At 36.6% G+C, this 14,801-nt stretch overlaps 1 protein-coding gene across 5 annotated transcripts in view; it reads right to left on the reverse strand.

Annotated features, from left to right (window-relative positions):
- Positions 1–14,801, reverse strand: part of pard3ba (par-3 family cell polarity regulator beta a) — a 123,617-nt gene that overhangs the window by 78,744 nt on the left and 30,072 nt on the right. Inside the window, exons 4-7 of one of the 5 annotated variants that reach the window (XM_053230000.1) lie at positions 10,313–10,419; positions 8,496–8,590; positions 1,583–1,666; positions 445–570 (exon numbers count right to left, since the gene is read on the reverse strand). In XM_053230000.1, the coding sequence (XP_053085975.1) occupies positions 445–570; positions 1,583–1,666; positions 8,496–8,590; positions 10,313–10,419 (412 nt within the window). The other 4 variants (XM_034300163.2, XM_053230002.1, XM_053230001.1 and 1 more) reach the window with 4 other exon arrangements.

The following is a 14,801-nucleotide window of genomic DNA, read 5'->3' on the forward strand; positions in this document are numbered from 1 at the left end:
TCTGTCTCTCTTTTAATTTTATAATCTAAGAATCAATAGTTTTACTTTTTAATGCTATTTGATTGACAATTGATTAATAAGGAGGTTTTAAAAACTCTCTCTCTCTCTCTCTCTCTCTCTCTCTGTCTCGCTCTCTCTCGCTCTCTCTCGCTCTCTCTCGCTCTCTCTCGCTCTCTCTCTCACTTCATTTCATTCTCAGTCACTCTGGAGCTCTGATATGATGATGAAAGTTAACAGCACTAATCCACGAGACGAAGAAGAGCGGGACGTGAAGTGAGAAGCCGAGGCTCGGAGAGAATCTGAGAGAACACGAGAACGTGTGCGTGTCAGAGACGGAGACGACAAGCCGCGAACGACAGAATGGAGCGAGAGCTCCCCGAAAAGAAGGACAGAGCGATGATGGAGCGATGATAGAGTGGCGATGAGGAAGGTGCAAGTTCATACTGAGCGAAAGACGTGTCTATGAGCTCGGTGTCGTTGATCTGTACGATGCACTCGTCCTCCTCGAAGATGCCCTCTCTCTTCGTGCGACTGTTCTCCTCGATGCCTTTAACGTGGAGGCCCAGTGGCCTAAAACACACACACACACACACACACACACACACACACACACACACACACACACACACACAAACTTTTATTAAAAAAATGTGTCGCTATTTAACAAAGGAAAATGTGTAATCATTATCCACAGCATTAAATGTAACTATAAATGGATAAAAAAAGGACAATATGTTATGTGTTAATTAAGAAAACATTATAATCATTGGCAAATTGCTGTAAAAAATAAATCTGAGTGCTAACAGTAATTCCACAAAACACTTTTTCCCCCCCAAAATTATTGGCACCCTTACAACTGCTATATTGTGACTCGTGCCCTGAAGAGAATAAGAGCTTCTTCTTGTAATGTCTAACACTTTTGGAGGCTCTTGTACACAGATACTGGTCCAAGACTTCAAATGTTCTTTAGGGGTGTCATTAATTTTGGTCCATACATCTTTGAGAGAAATTATTATTGTTGTTTGTTAGAAAATAAATCGAAGAGAAATATTTCCTCTTATTATTTTGGTCTCACGTTTGAATTAATGCGTGTCATGTTTATGTTATACGATCATTTGGGCTTATTTTTATGGAGGGTGCCAATATTTCTGTGTGTGTGTGTGTGTGTGTGTGTGTGTGTGTGTGTGTGTGTGTGTGTGTGTGTGCCAAACTGCTTTTCATACCTACAAGAGATCAGCAGGTCACAGAACACATTTTCTCCCCCAAAGAGAGAAAAATGAGTGTTAAAAAAGTGAAAGAATGAAGCTGAATGGAGTAGAGATAAGAACAGCAGCATTCCTTGAACAAATCATGAGGGAATACACACACACACACACACACACACCAGCTACAACAGGAAGTGAGACACCTTCAACCCAAGGGTCACTTCCTGTCACATCAAGTGAGTGTATTTGTCCACAAAACACACTTATGTTTTTGACCTTCGCATTTTCACATCTCTATGTGTTTCTTTCACATAAGACATTTCCCTCCTGGGTGTGTGTGTGTGTGTGTGTGTGTGTGTGTGTGTGTCTATACTTACCGCCCACTCAGTGAAGAAAGATAAGGTACAACTTTAATTCCTAGAGGTCCCATGTCTCCAGAAATTTCCACTGTTCTGGTGAGCCTGCTGTGGAAACAAAGACACACACACACACACACACACACGCACACGCACACACGCACACACGCACACACCCCTCTTTAATTTTTTGAATGCATTCACAACCAAGCATAAGTTTATACACCCCTGCTCACAGAAGATCTTCATTTTTATTTATTTTAGAATAATAATGAAAGCAATATAGCAGCGATTAAGGGGGCCAAGCACTTTTTGGCCCTACTCCTTAGCAACAGACCAGAAGCCAACAGGACCATCAGTGCTTGTTCCTAATGAGATTAAATAAATTTGATGGCAGTACGTCTAGCCATTACTTAGATATGACCGCACTTCAAGTTTTTAGAGCCTTCGCAATCAATATTTCGCAGATCAGTCAATATTTTTAATGAATTACAAACGAACCATGTTGCATATCAAAGTTTAGACGAAGTGTCTAGGACATGAAGCAAAAAAAATATTCAAAATTCCTATTCTGAAAATCGAAGATTTGTTACGTCATGAACACTAGGCACCTGCCCCAGAATCATCAGAAAGCAGATAATCAGAAGTTAGAAGCAGTTTTACAAATTTGAATTATAGCACCCCCTAGAGGTGAATGTATACAAAACTTAGACAACACGTCTGAATACATCACACTGTTGCTGTGAAACAACCTCACTTCCTGTTTGGCGACTTCGCCATCAGATTCATTTGTGTTTTGTCTGATTATGCTGTGAGCCAAATTAAAAATGGCTGAAAATCTGATCTGATTGGAACTTAACATCATGGTATCCCTTGAACTCGGCTTGACCAGAAGAATTAGAAGAAATTGGAGTCGCTTTTCTATAACGTTGTGTTATTGTTGAAACGTATGCTCAACTTTGCCCTGTATACACCAAAATGGCTGAGTAGGTAGCTGAGACTATCCTCCATCACTGTGCCAAATGTCACAAAAACACTTATGAAGAATTCTGTGGGCTGCCATAGACTCCAATATCAAAGTATTTAAAGAAGAAGAAGGAGAAGAAGATGATATACAATTACACCTTTGGTGCTTGGCCCCCTAATTAACACTAATGCGGAATAACACATATGGAATTATGAAATTCCAAAAAAAGTTCAAATTCAAATGAAAGCTATTTTATATTTGAAATTCCTAACAGCATTCCTGATGAAGCGTTCCACACTCTCGGCAACCGGCTTCAGTAAGAATTTCAGTCAGAAGACCGAAATGAGATCAGAGGTGTGTAGTAATTTTCTATCAGTATCAATCACTCACTCACACACACACACACACACACACACACACACACACACACACACACACACACACACACACACACCCCCACACACCCACACACACACCCAGAGGGCAAGTAGCTATCACTGTGCTCCATTAGCTCCTTCTTGGATCATTTACCAGCCCTGATCTGCCTCGCTGACCTCCTGCTTTCCTGCTGCGCTATCAAAGCCGAGAACCACAGAACACATTACACACACTTACACACACCTACACATTACACACACTCATATTCATAACCAAAAGCTGGATTCGCGGACAATACAGTGGACCATGCACGAACATATACTCAAGCGCAAACACATACATGTGTTTAGGCTGAGATACCTACGGGTGACAATTTAAAGGAAAAAACAACGTAAAGTGCGACCTAGAGCCGCTAGAACATCTTCAATACACCACAACGTTGATTCTACACATCTCCAGAAATGTAATGAAGATGTTCTTCCAGATGTCTTTACAGAGTGTTGTCTAACACATCACTCTATAGGCGTTGACACTTCATGCCCTGCAAAAAAGGGCGGGGTCATCCTAGAAGAGACCACGCCCACCAGGATAGAAACGTGTCATCATTTTTTTTTTTTACCGTGACGTTGAAGCGCTGCTACATCGTCACATCACATTTGATCATTCACAGATCTAGCCCTTTCTGAGTGTTTCTAAATCCAGCATGTATTTTGGTCCGAATACTCGATAACAACATAGCTGCAAGCAGCGATTAAGGGGCCCAAGCACTTTTTGGGCTCGATTCTGGGCTTGTTAGGGTGCAGGGTTTATGATCACAAATTTGTTTTCACAAAGAAGAATTCCTTTTAAAAGTGGCTGAACTGCACACAAAACACGTCACAAAGGTGAGCCAATTACAACGCTTCAGTATCCCTAGCTTCAGGAAAGTAAAAACAGGTAGCAATGTGGTAAGTAATCACTAACCAATCACATTATTCATCACGGTTAGCTTCCCGTTGTCGTACTATCAGCCGTGTAAGGATTTGAATGCTTGTTTTACATGAAACGATGTGTTTGTTTTGTGGAAAGAAATCAGAAAAAGCACAGTCATGGACTGAATGGATGATAACACGGATTGTAGCATATAGTCAAACGAAGCTATTTTGGATGTGTTTTCTTTGGGAAAAGAAGAAATCGACAACAAATTCTGAAGAACTCTAAAAACACTTTTACAATGTTAGAGTGAGTAACAGAGGAAGCTATAAGGCAGAAAAAAAATGAAATACAGCCTGGCGGTCATGCTCTAACACACACACACACACACACACACACACACACACACACACACACACAAAATCCTTCAGTATTGGACCTTGTACTCCTGTCCACACAGACTTTAAATCCATTTTGCGCTCGTGTCCTCAGGGTTAGCATTAATGGCCAAACAAATAATCTGAGAGGTACTGCAACTGCTCTTGTTTTATGTGTGTGTGTGTGTGTGTGTTGTGTGTGTGTTGTGTGTGTGTTACACACAGTGCCAGAGGCACAGGTGCCTACCTGCATCTCTTACTTCAATAACAACATGAACAGGGAGAAGAAAAAGGAGGAAAAGGCGGATGGTGGTGGTGTGGTGGTGGTGAGGGTTACGTGAAATGTTCCATCTATGTCAAAAAAAAAAAAAAAAAAAAAGAAAAAAGCCACTGGGGGTTTTTTCAAACAAGCAGCACGATAACGCATCGGAAACGTCTGTCGTTGTCAGACACGGAACGGGGCTGACGGGTTTTTTGTTTTGTTTTGTTTTTTTTCTCGGAGGTTGTGAGAAACAAAGAATTCCTGTGAGGAATCATTGTGAGGTTCCTGAAAATCTTCAGGAAAAAAAAATACTGATTCCACGTTCGAGGCTTGTTACTCATCCTGTCAGCGAAGAAACCATTTCTAAATGATTAAATGTATGTTTTCTTACGTGGAAAAAACAAGCTAGCAACAGCTAATGAAAATAAATAAATCAATAAAAGTAGTTTATATAGAAGAAATAAACACCAGGAGTAAGAATATGCAGAGATATGTTAAACATTTAGCGTTCCTGTCAGAATTACCAGCAGCTAGTAATTTAGCTAGCTTAGCTATTTAAAAATATTCCTTCTAGTAAAATTTTACCCAGACGGCGGCCATTTTGGCAATCCGAAGTTATTTCCCAGTTATTTCCTGTCATAAAACATAACTATCTCCAAAACAACTGAGGTAAAACTATAACGACATCAATCTACTTAACAGTTGTTTCTATGGTAACGCTGATAATCAGATCAATGAACGTGTGAAATACGTGATTAAAACATCGCGTCTACGCCCCGGCATAGTGCACAATATGGCGGAACAGAAACATACTTGCACTGTGATTCGACTCGGACGCTAGCTTCCCTGAAGTTTAGCTAATCCAGATTTTACGGTTTTTTTTTTCCCCAGTCAGAAGCTACGCTGAAACGAAAGTCTACAAGTATTAGCTTGTATTAGGATTGTAGCTCGTGTATTAGCAAGCATGCTAACTTACGCTATACTTACTGTATGTTATAGCAGATATAAACAGTTGTTCCTTCACAAGCCTCTGTTTTTGACCCTCGTGAAGTTAATAAGACAAAAAGACACTGGAGACTCCTTCCATAAATGCCAAACAAACCTCTATTTACAGAAAACGTCACCATATCAACAATTACACACTTTTTTTTTTTTTTTAATTCTGTTTACATAGAGCATCTGTCGTACTTGTCCCTGTGAATGAGTTGTTACTATAGAAACGACAACGTAACCTGCAGGGTTTTTTTTTTTTTTTTTTAACCCAGAAATAAAAATTTAAAGACGAACACAAACCAAACCATGAATGAGAGAGAGCTTGTTGCAGCTTGGCAGTTCTCATCAACGTAAAACACAGATACACGGACACACACACACACACACACGAAACTTCGGAGTGGACACGAACGTCCAGCGGAGACGCAAAAAAAAAAGCAGACGATGTGAAAAAATACCGTCTTTATGACATCAGATAAAGTGATGTAGAAGGTTGTATTGGTGCCAGTTCATCCAGTAAATGAGGTGGGCGTGTGTGTGTGTGTGTGTGTGTGTGTGTGTGTGTGAGATACTGATTGACAGAGCCAGTGAAGAGTGGCAGAAGAGATAACTGCGTACCTCTCTTACGGAGAAGAAGAGGTCATGTGACCTGCGATAAGAACGACACCGCCGCCGCATGTCCTGTAACCATGGCAACAGCCACAGATACTAATATACACTCTTCGCATTATGGACTCATTTAAATTTGGATGCTGCCATTTTTAAAGAATGGACTGACAATGAAAAAAAAAAAAAAAAAACTACTTTACATCATTTTTCGCTCCACAAATGTAGCCGATAGCTCAAGAAACGTTTGGACGTTCTTTAATACTTTTATTTATTTTCACGTAAAATGAAAATCTAATCAAAACTTGACCATGTAGCAGAATATTTTGCATATGCCAGGCACTTGGGGGAAAAAGCAGCCTCTTGATTGTTTTAGTTAAGATTTAGACACTTGAAACGTTTACATGCGCACTAATAAATATAGCTAGCTAATGTTAGCTATATACATGTCTAATGTTAGCTATATATGTGTCTAATGTACATTGATAGATTTTATTTCATGTTAATGAACTCAAAATATTCTCCGTTTACTGTGACAGAAAGCGAGGCCGCATCTTTCAAGCCGGAAAATTGAGTCGAGTGAGACGTGGGGAAGGGGGCGGAGCTTCCAGAGAGTGTCAGTTAATATCGGCGAGTTCAAAACATCTACACGACTGTCAATCATTCCAGATTCATATGTCGATCTGTCATTTTAATTGGAGGGATAAAAGACGACTCTTTTGGCGTATTTTTGAGGGACAACTCGTAGCAGATGTTAAAATTCGGTGCTCTTACGCAAAATGCGTAAAAGTTCGGCAGGCTGCTAAGATCCACGTCCCCCCCATCCCCCACCTCCCAAAGCTGTACGAGAAGCGTAGTTAATTAAAAAAATTGTTTATTATAAAATGAGACAATGTATTTTAGAACAGGTTTTCGTAAACGTTTTACAAACGGGGATTGCTTTAACTGTGAAATAATAATAATTATTAAATTTTTAAATAATTTTTTACATTTCCAGAAGCCTCATTAGTCAGATTATTTAAATGTGTAAGATATTATTATTTATTAAAGCTACAAATGTTTAATTTTGACACTTTCCACCCATAAAACCCAAGAATTTTTCACTCTATATTTTAATTTTTTTTTATTTTTTCACTATTTCTAAAATATATATTTTCTTTTATATAAAAATATAATATATTTTTAAAAAACACAGATATATTTGACAAAATTAATTATTTTAAAAATTAGGCATATTACTAAATATGTATGGAATATTCTGGCTATTTATTAGAGCCAGAAATATTTTATTTTATTTATTTAACTTTTTTTTTTTTTTTTGGAAAAGCCGTCGCTGGTACAATGAACGAGACCGAGGTGGATTATTTACTCGGTCATAATTTTTTTTTCCCCCTTAAAATGCTTTAAACTAAAAGTAGACTAAACACACATCATCCAATCAACGTACAAATGACACACAATGACAGTCGACAGAAGCGTCAGTTTAACTTTTTGTTTGAATGAAAGGGTTTCAGCTTTTCTGTTTGCTTGGTGTTCCGGGGAAACACGGCGGCGGAGAATTACAGACTTAAAAAGACGTCACGAATATAACTGCTTACGTTATATTAGTTAAAACACACACACACACACACGAGATAAACTACCTTGCGCTGGTGCACAAACTTCAGACAAATGTGTCTCGACTTCTTGACTACATTTAACTGTAAATTCGTGGTTTTTTTTGGTTTGTTTTGTTTTTTTTTTTACAGAAGGTCTCTACGGTGAGAAACGAACCGTCCTTTATTCTGATCTGAAATTTATTTCGTTAGCATTTACTCTGATTCGATTTGCAGCCGTTTCCTTAAAAGCTATTTTTAAAATAATTGTGTTTTCAAATGTCAGTTTACGTACAAAAAATAAATAAATAAATAAAATATGAGGTTTAAGCGAGTCAATATTAATCCTGGATGGAAGGAGAATCATGTGACCCGTACTTAAACGAGTGTGTTTGTTCTGTCAGGGGAAGAATTATCACCCTGAGAACTGCGCCAAGTGCCTCGGGTTTGGACAGAAGATAGAAAAGTTCAGGTTTATTGAAGGCGACAGACAGAGCCAGAGAGTAAAACGACAGGAAGGAGGAAGGAGAGTAAAGCGGTGAGGAAAACACGGACGTTTAGCTTAGCGCACTCGTGTCAGAAAGCTATGCTAACGAAGCAATGAATCGAAATTAGGACAAGAACGATTTTCTCGATCTTTTCAAAAAAAAATTCCTGAATGGAAAGAGCTGAGGGAATTTTAGAGGAGATGTTTTGTTTTTTTTGTTTTTTTTTTTGATGATGCTCTCGATTATTATTGCAATCTATTAGTTATTAATTTTATTAATTTTTCACTGTTTTAACAATAACAAGAACAGATTATTATTATTATTATTATTATTATTATTACTACACACACTCTTACCTGCTGCTGTTGTTGTTGTTGTTGGTCTTCCTGTTCATGTCTTCTTTTAGTGTGTCCATGGTTCCACCCTTCACTGTTAGCACATGGCCTGCTCCCTGTTAACACACACACACACACACATACACACACACACACACACACACACCAGGTCACTCCTTTTGAAGACGAAGGGTTTTTTTTTTTGTAGGTTAATGTGTGTAAATAATATAATAACCAAACTCCTGTAGGTTTGCTCGATGTCCCTGCTGGTAGCTCCAATACACACACACACACACACACACACACACACACACACACTCTCTCTCTCTATTACCTCCTCTCTTACGACTCAAGTCACGGAGAAGTGTCGCCCGCGGGTTGAAGGAGCAGAGAGAAAAAAAAGAACACATTAAAAAAAAAAAAGGAAACAAATGATGCACATTCAATCTTCGTCTGTCTCGCTGCAGCTAATGACGGCCTGACGAATCATGTATGCACACACACACACACACACACACACATGCACACACACACACACACACACACACAGTGACCCAGATTACAGACGGTTATGCGATTATCCCCCGCTAGGCCACATGCTTCTGCGCTATTGTTATTGTGCATCCGTACATTCTTTATTCTTGAAGTGCAGGACAAGAGAGCGAGGGAAAACCAGTCAGTGTAACTATAAATGGATAAAAACTATGACAAACCCAGAGAAATAAGATGGGAGGAAATAAATGGATTAAACCCAGAAAAAGAGAGAGAGAGAGAGAGAGAGAGAAATTTGAGATAGTGTGTGAGAGAAGCCAAAATCACAACGGTGTGTGAGAGGGGCCGCAGGTGCGACCGGCAAAATACAATATAAAAACCTACAAAAAACAACAAATACAATCTCCCGACCCCACACACACACACACACACACACGCGCGCGCGCGCTGAAATAGAAGACGTACAACAAAAGAAATTCTAATACTTTTATGAAAGGTGAAAGGAACACAAGGCTTGACCCAAGTGAATCGAAAAAGGAATGGGTTTCTCACACCAAAACAGATGTGTACGGAGACGCATCATCTTTGATGATAAAAAAAAAAAAAAAAAAGAAGAAGAAGAATAAAAACAGTGGCGAAAGATCTTCATCCAACACCACGAACTGTTCTTTGAAAAGCTAATAAAGATCTCATCATCCTTCAACAATATACTGTGTGAAAGAAAAAGTATGGAATAAAACACTCTGCGTTGTGCTGTCCTGGGAAAATAATCAGCCGCAGGAAGGGGCGGGGCCTCTGAGGTGTACCAAAATGTTCTTCAGTGGGCGGAGCCTTTGATGTGCCTGTGGGCGGAGCCTCTGTGTTGTATAAAAGTTTTTTTTTGTGGGTGGATTCTCTGAGGTGTGCAAAAGTTTGTTTTTTCTTACGACATAGCTACAAATACGCTAGCAGCAAAGTTGAAACGTAAACAAAACATACTAACGGACAGAAATATGATATTCTTATTCCGTCAATCTCATTTGCTTATTTTCTGCCTGTTTTCTGCAGAAGCGCTGGTTGATGATGCAAACTACGCAACGTTTCTTTAATCACAGGTCTATCGTAAGAGGATCTTCATCGTATAATCTGACACGGAGGAGAATACGTTACGTTATCGCACACTCCGTTATAGGGTCCGGACGAGATTTTCTTCGACACTCGTACGGAACGACGAGTAACAATCATAAAAGTCGGCTGATATCGTACAAGTTCAAGTTATCGGAAAATTAAAAAAAAAAAAAAAAAAACGACACAATCAGTATTAACTCAGATTCAGATTTTTGCCCTGAACTTTCTGGAACACTGACCGTTGCTGTTGTTGGTCTGTTGTCGTTGCTTTCAGTATCTCGACTCCCGTTGTCCAGTGAGCGTGACAGCACCAGTTCACTGCTGCTCCTGACCATCAGAGGCGTGTCTGTCAGAGGAAGAAAAATAAAACATAAACAGAAAGCAGAGTCAGCACCGAACCTCTCGGAACACAAAGCTCATCTTAGGTTCATTACATCTGATTCACTGATTCATTGATTCACTTGAAAGTTTCTCTTCACAATGGACTTCACTCAGATTCATTACATATGATTCACTGATTCACTCATTCATTGATTCACTGATTCACTTAAACGTTTCTCTTCACAATGGACTTCACTTAGGTTCATTACATATGATTCACTGATTCACTCATTCATTGATTCATTGATTCACTTAAACGTTTCTCTTCACAATGGACTTCACTTAGGTTCATTACATCTGATTCACTGATTCATTGATTCATTGATTCACTTAAACGTTTCTCTTCACAATGGACTTCAATTAGGTTCATAACATCTGATTCACTGATTCACCGATTCATTGATTCATTGATTCATTGATTCACTTAAACGTTTCTCTTCACAATGGACTTCACTTAGGTTCTTTACATATGATTCACTGATTCATTGATTCACTTAAATGCTTCTCTTCGTAATTACTTATGCTAATAAGTATCATGCTAGAAAGTAAAAACAAAACAGAAAGTTAGGTCTAGACTGAGGTACGAGGTTGCGTCAGAAAAATAAATAAACTTTTGTTCGATGTAAGAAAAAAAACAATATTCATAAATGTTTAATATTAAAAAAATAAAAATGTTTTTTGTTAATAATTACAAATTAATTGGAAGCAGCTGATTTCATGTTAAACGCAATACATTTTCAAAAACTTATTTAACACTGAAAAAGAAGGAAAAAACTATAAACATTTTAATCATTTTAAATTTTTTGCATGAAAACAGCTTGAAATAAGTTTGAAAAAAATGAAAAAAAAAATTGATTCATTTAAAAGATGTGTGTGATATCTGAGAAGAATAAATTATTTAACACAGAAAAAGCGACAGAAATTCTACAAAAATTGAAAAAAAGAAACATTTAATCATTACAATTAATTTAGAAGCAGCTAATTTGATGTAAAATATGCAATATCTCAGAAAAATAAATTAACACTGAAAAGGAGGATTTTTTTTTTTAAATCCTTCGTATTCTGCTTCCAATCAGTTCGTAATTATTAAAAAACATGAAAAAGAAGTATAATAATAATATTAATAATAATAATAATAATAAACAGAGCTAGCTATTTTGATGCCAAAAAATAAAATAAATAAATAAAAATAAGTAAATAAAATAAATTTTAACATCAAATCAGCTGCTTCGATTCAGTTTGCAATTATTTAAAAAAAAGACATTAAAAACATTCACAATACCTTAAAAAAATGAATGAATAAAAAATAATAAAACAATAATATAATAAATAATATTAAAAAAATCAAATCAATGTAACAACAAAAATTTACCATTTCACAATTTTAAGATTCAAATCAAATTGCCAATCTGTTTGTAATTACTACAGAAAATAATAATAATAATAATAATAATAATCATAATCTAATTAAAAGCAGATCTTTGATGCAAAAAAACTATAAAAAGAAACGAGATCCACGATTTCTCAGAAAAGTGACATGATTTAAGACACTAGGGCTGTTATATGGTCATACTCCTGTGAGTTTGTTCCATGATTAGGTAAATAGTGGGGAAGAGCGGAAACGGAGCGAGGACAGAGGGCCATTAATCAGCCGCTGTTCTCCAGGAGAAAGTTGGCAGTGGAAGAAACAGCGTGGTGGCGTCAGATCGGCGCCATCGTCCACATTTCTGCTGCATCAGCCACGTTTCTAAAGGTGCCCATGACCTTTTCCGAGCTGGAGGATAAACGAAAGCGCGGGATACGGTGCGTTGCTGCTGACTGTTCATGACGCTTATCTCTGAAGGACTGCTGTTCGGATCTCACGGCTCGGAGTGGACCATTTCTTCAGGAGCACTCGATTGAAACGTTCCTTTAAAGGGCATTTCAGCGTAAAGCTAGCGTTTAGTCGCATTATTTTATTTTATTTTTTTTAACTACAATACGCAGCATGCATTACGCAAAAAACATTACAACATTCCAACCAATGCTAGCACCTAGCTACTAACAAATAGATAGATAGATAGATAGTCTTGTTTTTTTATGTCTCTTCTTTCTTGTTTTATTTCGTGCCTTCCTTTTTCTCTTCTTCTCATTGTTTGTCATGGCTCTTTTACTTTTCTTGTTTTTGTTATTTCTCTTCTTGTTTTTTTCTCTTTTGCCTTTTCTTGTTTTGTGTCGACTGTTTTCTCTTCTCTTTTCTTCTTTCTCTCGGGTTTTTTTTTTTGTCTTTTCTCTTATTTTTTTCTTATCTCTTCTCTTCTTCTAGCTTATTACGTTCTGTCTCTACTGTTATTTCTTGTTTATTTCTCTTCTCATATTCTCACAAACTCACGGCATAGCTACGAATACGCTAGCAATGTCGAAACGTAAACGTAAGTCTTATTACTTATTATTGCAAACTACGCAGCATTTCATTAATCACAGGTCTACCGTAAGAGAGTCTTCATCGTATAATCTGACACGGAGAATACGTTACGTTATCGCACGCTCCGGTATAGAATTCGGATGAGATTTTTTTAAATTATTTTAAAAGGCGGGTGATATTGTGCAAGTTCAAGTTACTTGAGAAGAAAAAAAAAAAAAAGAGAAAGTCAGTATTAACTCGGATTCACGACCTGTGGAGCTGTTAGCGCTTGACATTTCAGCCCACCAAAGAAGAGCAGTGACGGAACCTGGAAAAATGCGCCGGCGGCCCGTAATCATGTGCTCCACAGAGAGGTTACACTTCAGAGCTATAATCAACGCCATCGGCAGCCCTGTAATCAACTTCTCCACTAATCTCATGAGGAACAAACCAAGATGTGTTGAGCAGGGGGAGAAATTTAAAAAAATAAATAAATAAATACTGGAGGTGGGTTGATTTGAAAATTAAACTATTGGTAATGTTAGAATTATAAAGGTTCTGTCTGGGTCACAAAATGTTTCGCAGATTTTTCAAACAGATAAAGAATAAAGGCTAATGTTTTTTGGGGGTTTTAACAGTTTGAGACTACAGAGTATTTTTTTTTTTTTTAACAGTTTGAGACTACACAGTATTTTTTTTTTATTATTATTTATTTATTTTTTTTAACAGTTTGAGACTACACAGTATTTTTTTTTTAAACAGTTTGAGACTACACAGTATTTTTATTTTATTTTATTTTTTTTTTTAACAGTTTGAGACTACACAGTATTTTTTTTTTTGTTTTTTTTTTTAACAGTTTGAGACTACACAGTATTTTTTTTTTGTTTTTTTTTTTTTTAACAGTTTGAGACTACACAGTATTTTTTTTTTAACAGTTTGAGACTACACAGTATTTTTTTTTTTTAACAGTTTGAGACTACACAGTATTTTTTTGTTGTTTTTTTTTTTAACAGTTTGAGACTACACAGTATTTTTTTTTTATTTTTTTTTTTTTAACAGTTTGAGACTACACAGTATTTTTTGTTGTTTAACAGTTTGAGACTATGAAATATTTTTTGTTTTTTAACAGCTACAGAGAAAATATTTTTTTTATTTCTAATTTAATTAAATTAGTTAAATATGAAATTTTAATTATTAAATATACAAAAAATTTTGAGTAATAATTAAATCATATTAATACAGCAACATTAATGTGTAATAATGATTTTTCCTATTATATTTTTAACCACTGATGAAATAAACAATCCTTTTTCTTGGACACAGACCATTAAACCCGTCTGTTTAATTGCTCCTTTTTTTTTTTTTTTTTAACATATTTGGAAAGTGTGCTCACACACTACTGTCACGTCTACACGCTGTTATCAGAACTTCGATGATCTTCCCACAAAAAGTGTGTAATTGTTGATATTTATTTAACGGTTATTTAAGATTTATGGAAGGAGTCTCCAGTGCCAGTGCTTTGGAGCAGTCAGAGGTCAAGCTGTAACTTGAAGTTTTCTGAAAGCCAGAATGTTAAACGTAACTAGAAATGAATAAAAATTATGAGATGATGTTATTTAATGAATTAAAATTGTAATCACTGGCACATTGTTGTAGTATAAGAGTAATAAAAAATTTTAAAAAATTGTAAAATAAATTAAAAAAAAAACTCCGATTATCAAAAAGAGGCATGAGAATTACACGCTCTTAACTGTTTTTTTTTTTTTTTAAACATGTTCTTAAGAGTTAAAGTTTGAATTCCTTCATGTGCTGTTTCAAACCAGTGTGAGGCTGCTCATCACTGATCACTACAAAATGGTGGAATTTTCTCGAGAAATATTTTCTACCTCTTTTCTATGAGCAACCTATAAGCTTCTGAAGCTTTTAAGTAGTTCTAATACGCTATTGAGAAGATTTCTGAATGA

This window comes from Pangasianodon hypophthalmus, chromosome 26 (assembly GCF_027358585.1).
Source record: "Pangasianodon hypophthalmus isolate fPanHyp1 chromosome 26, fPanHyp1.pri, whole genome shotgun sequence".
Lineage (NCBI taxonomy): Eukaryota > Metazoa > Chordata > Actinopteri > Siluriformes > Pangasiidae > Pangasianodon > Pangasianodon hypophthalmus.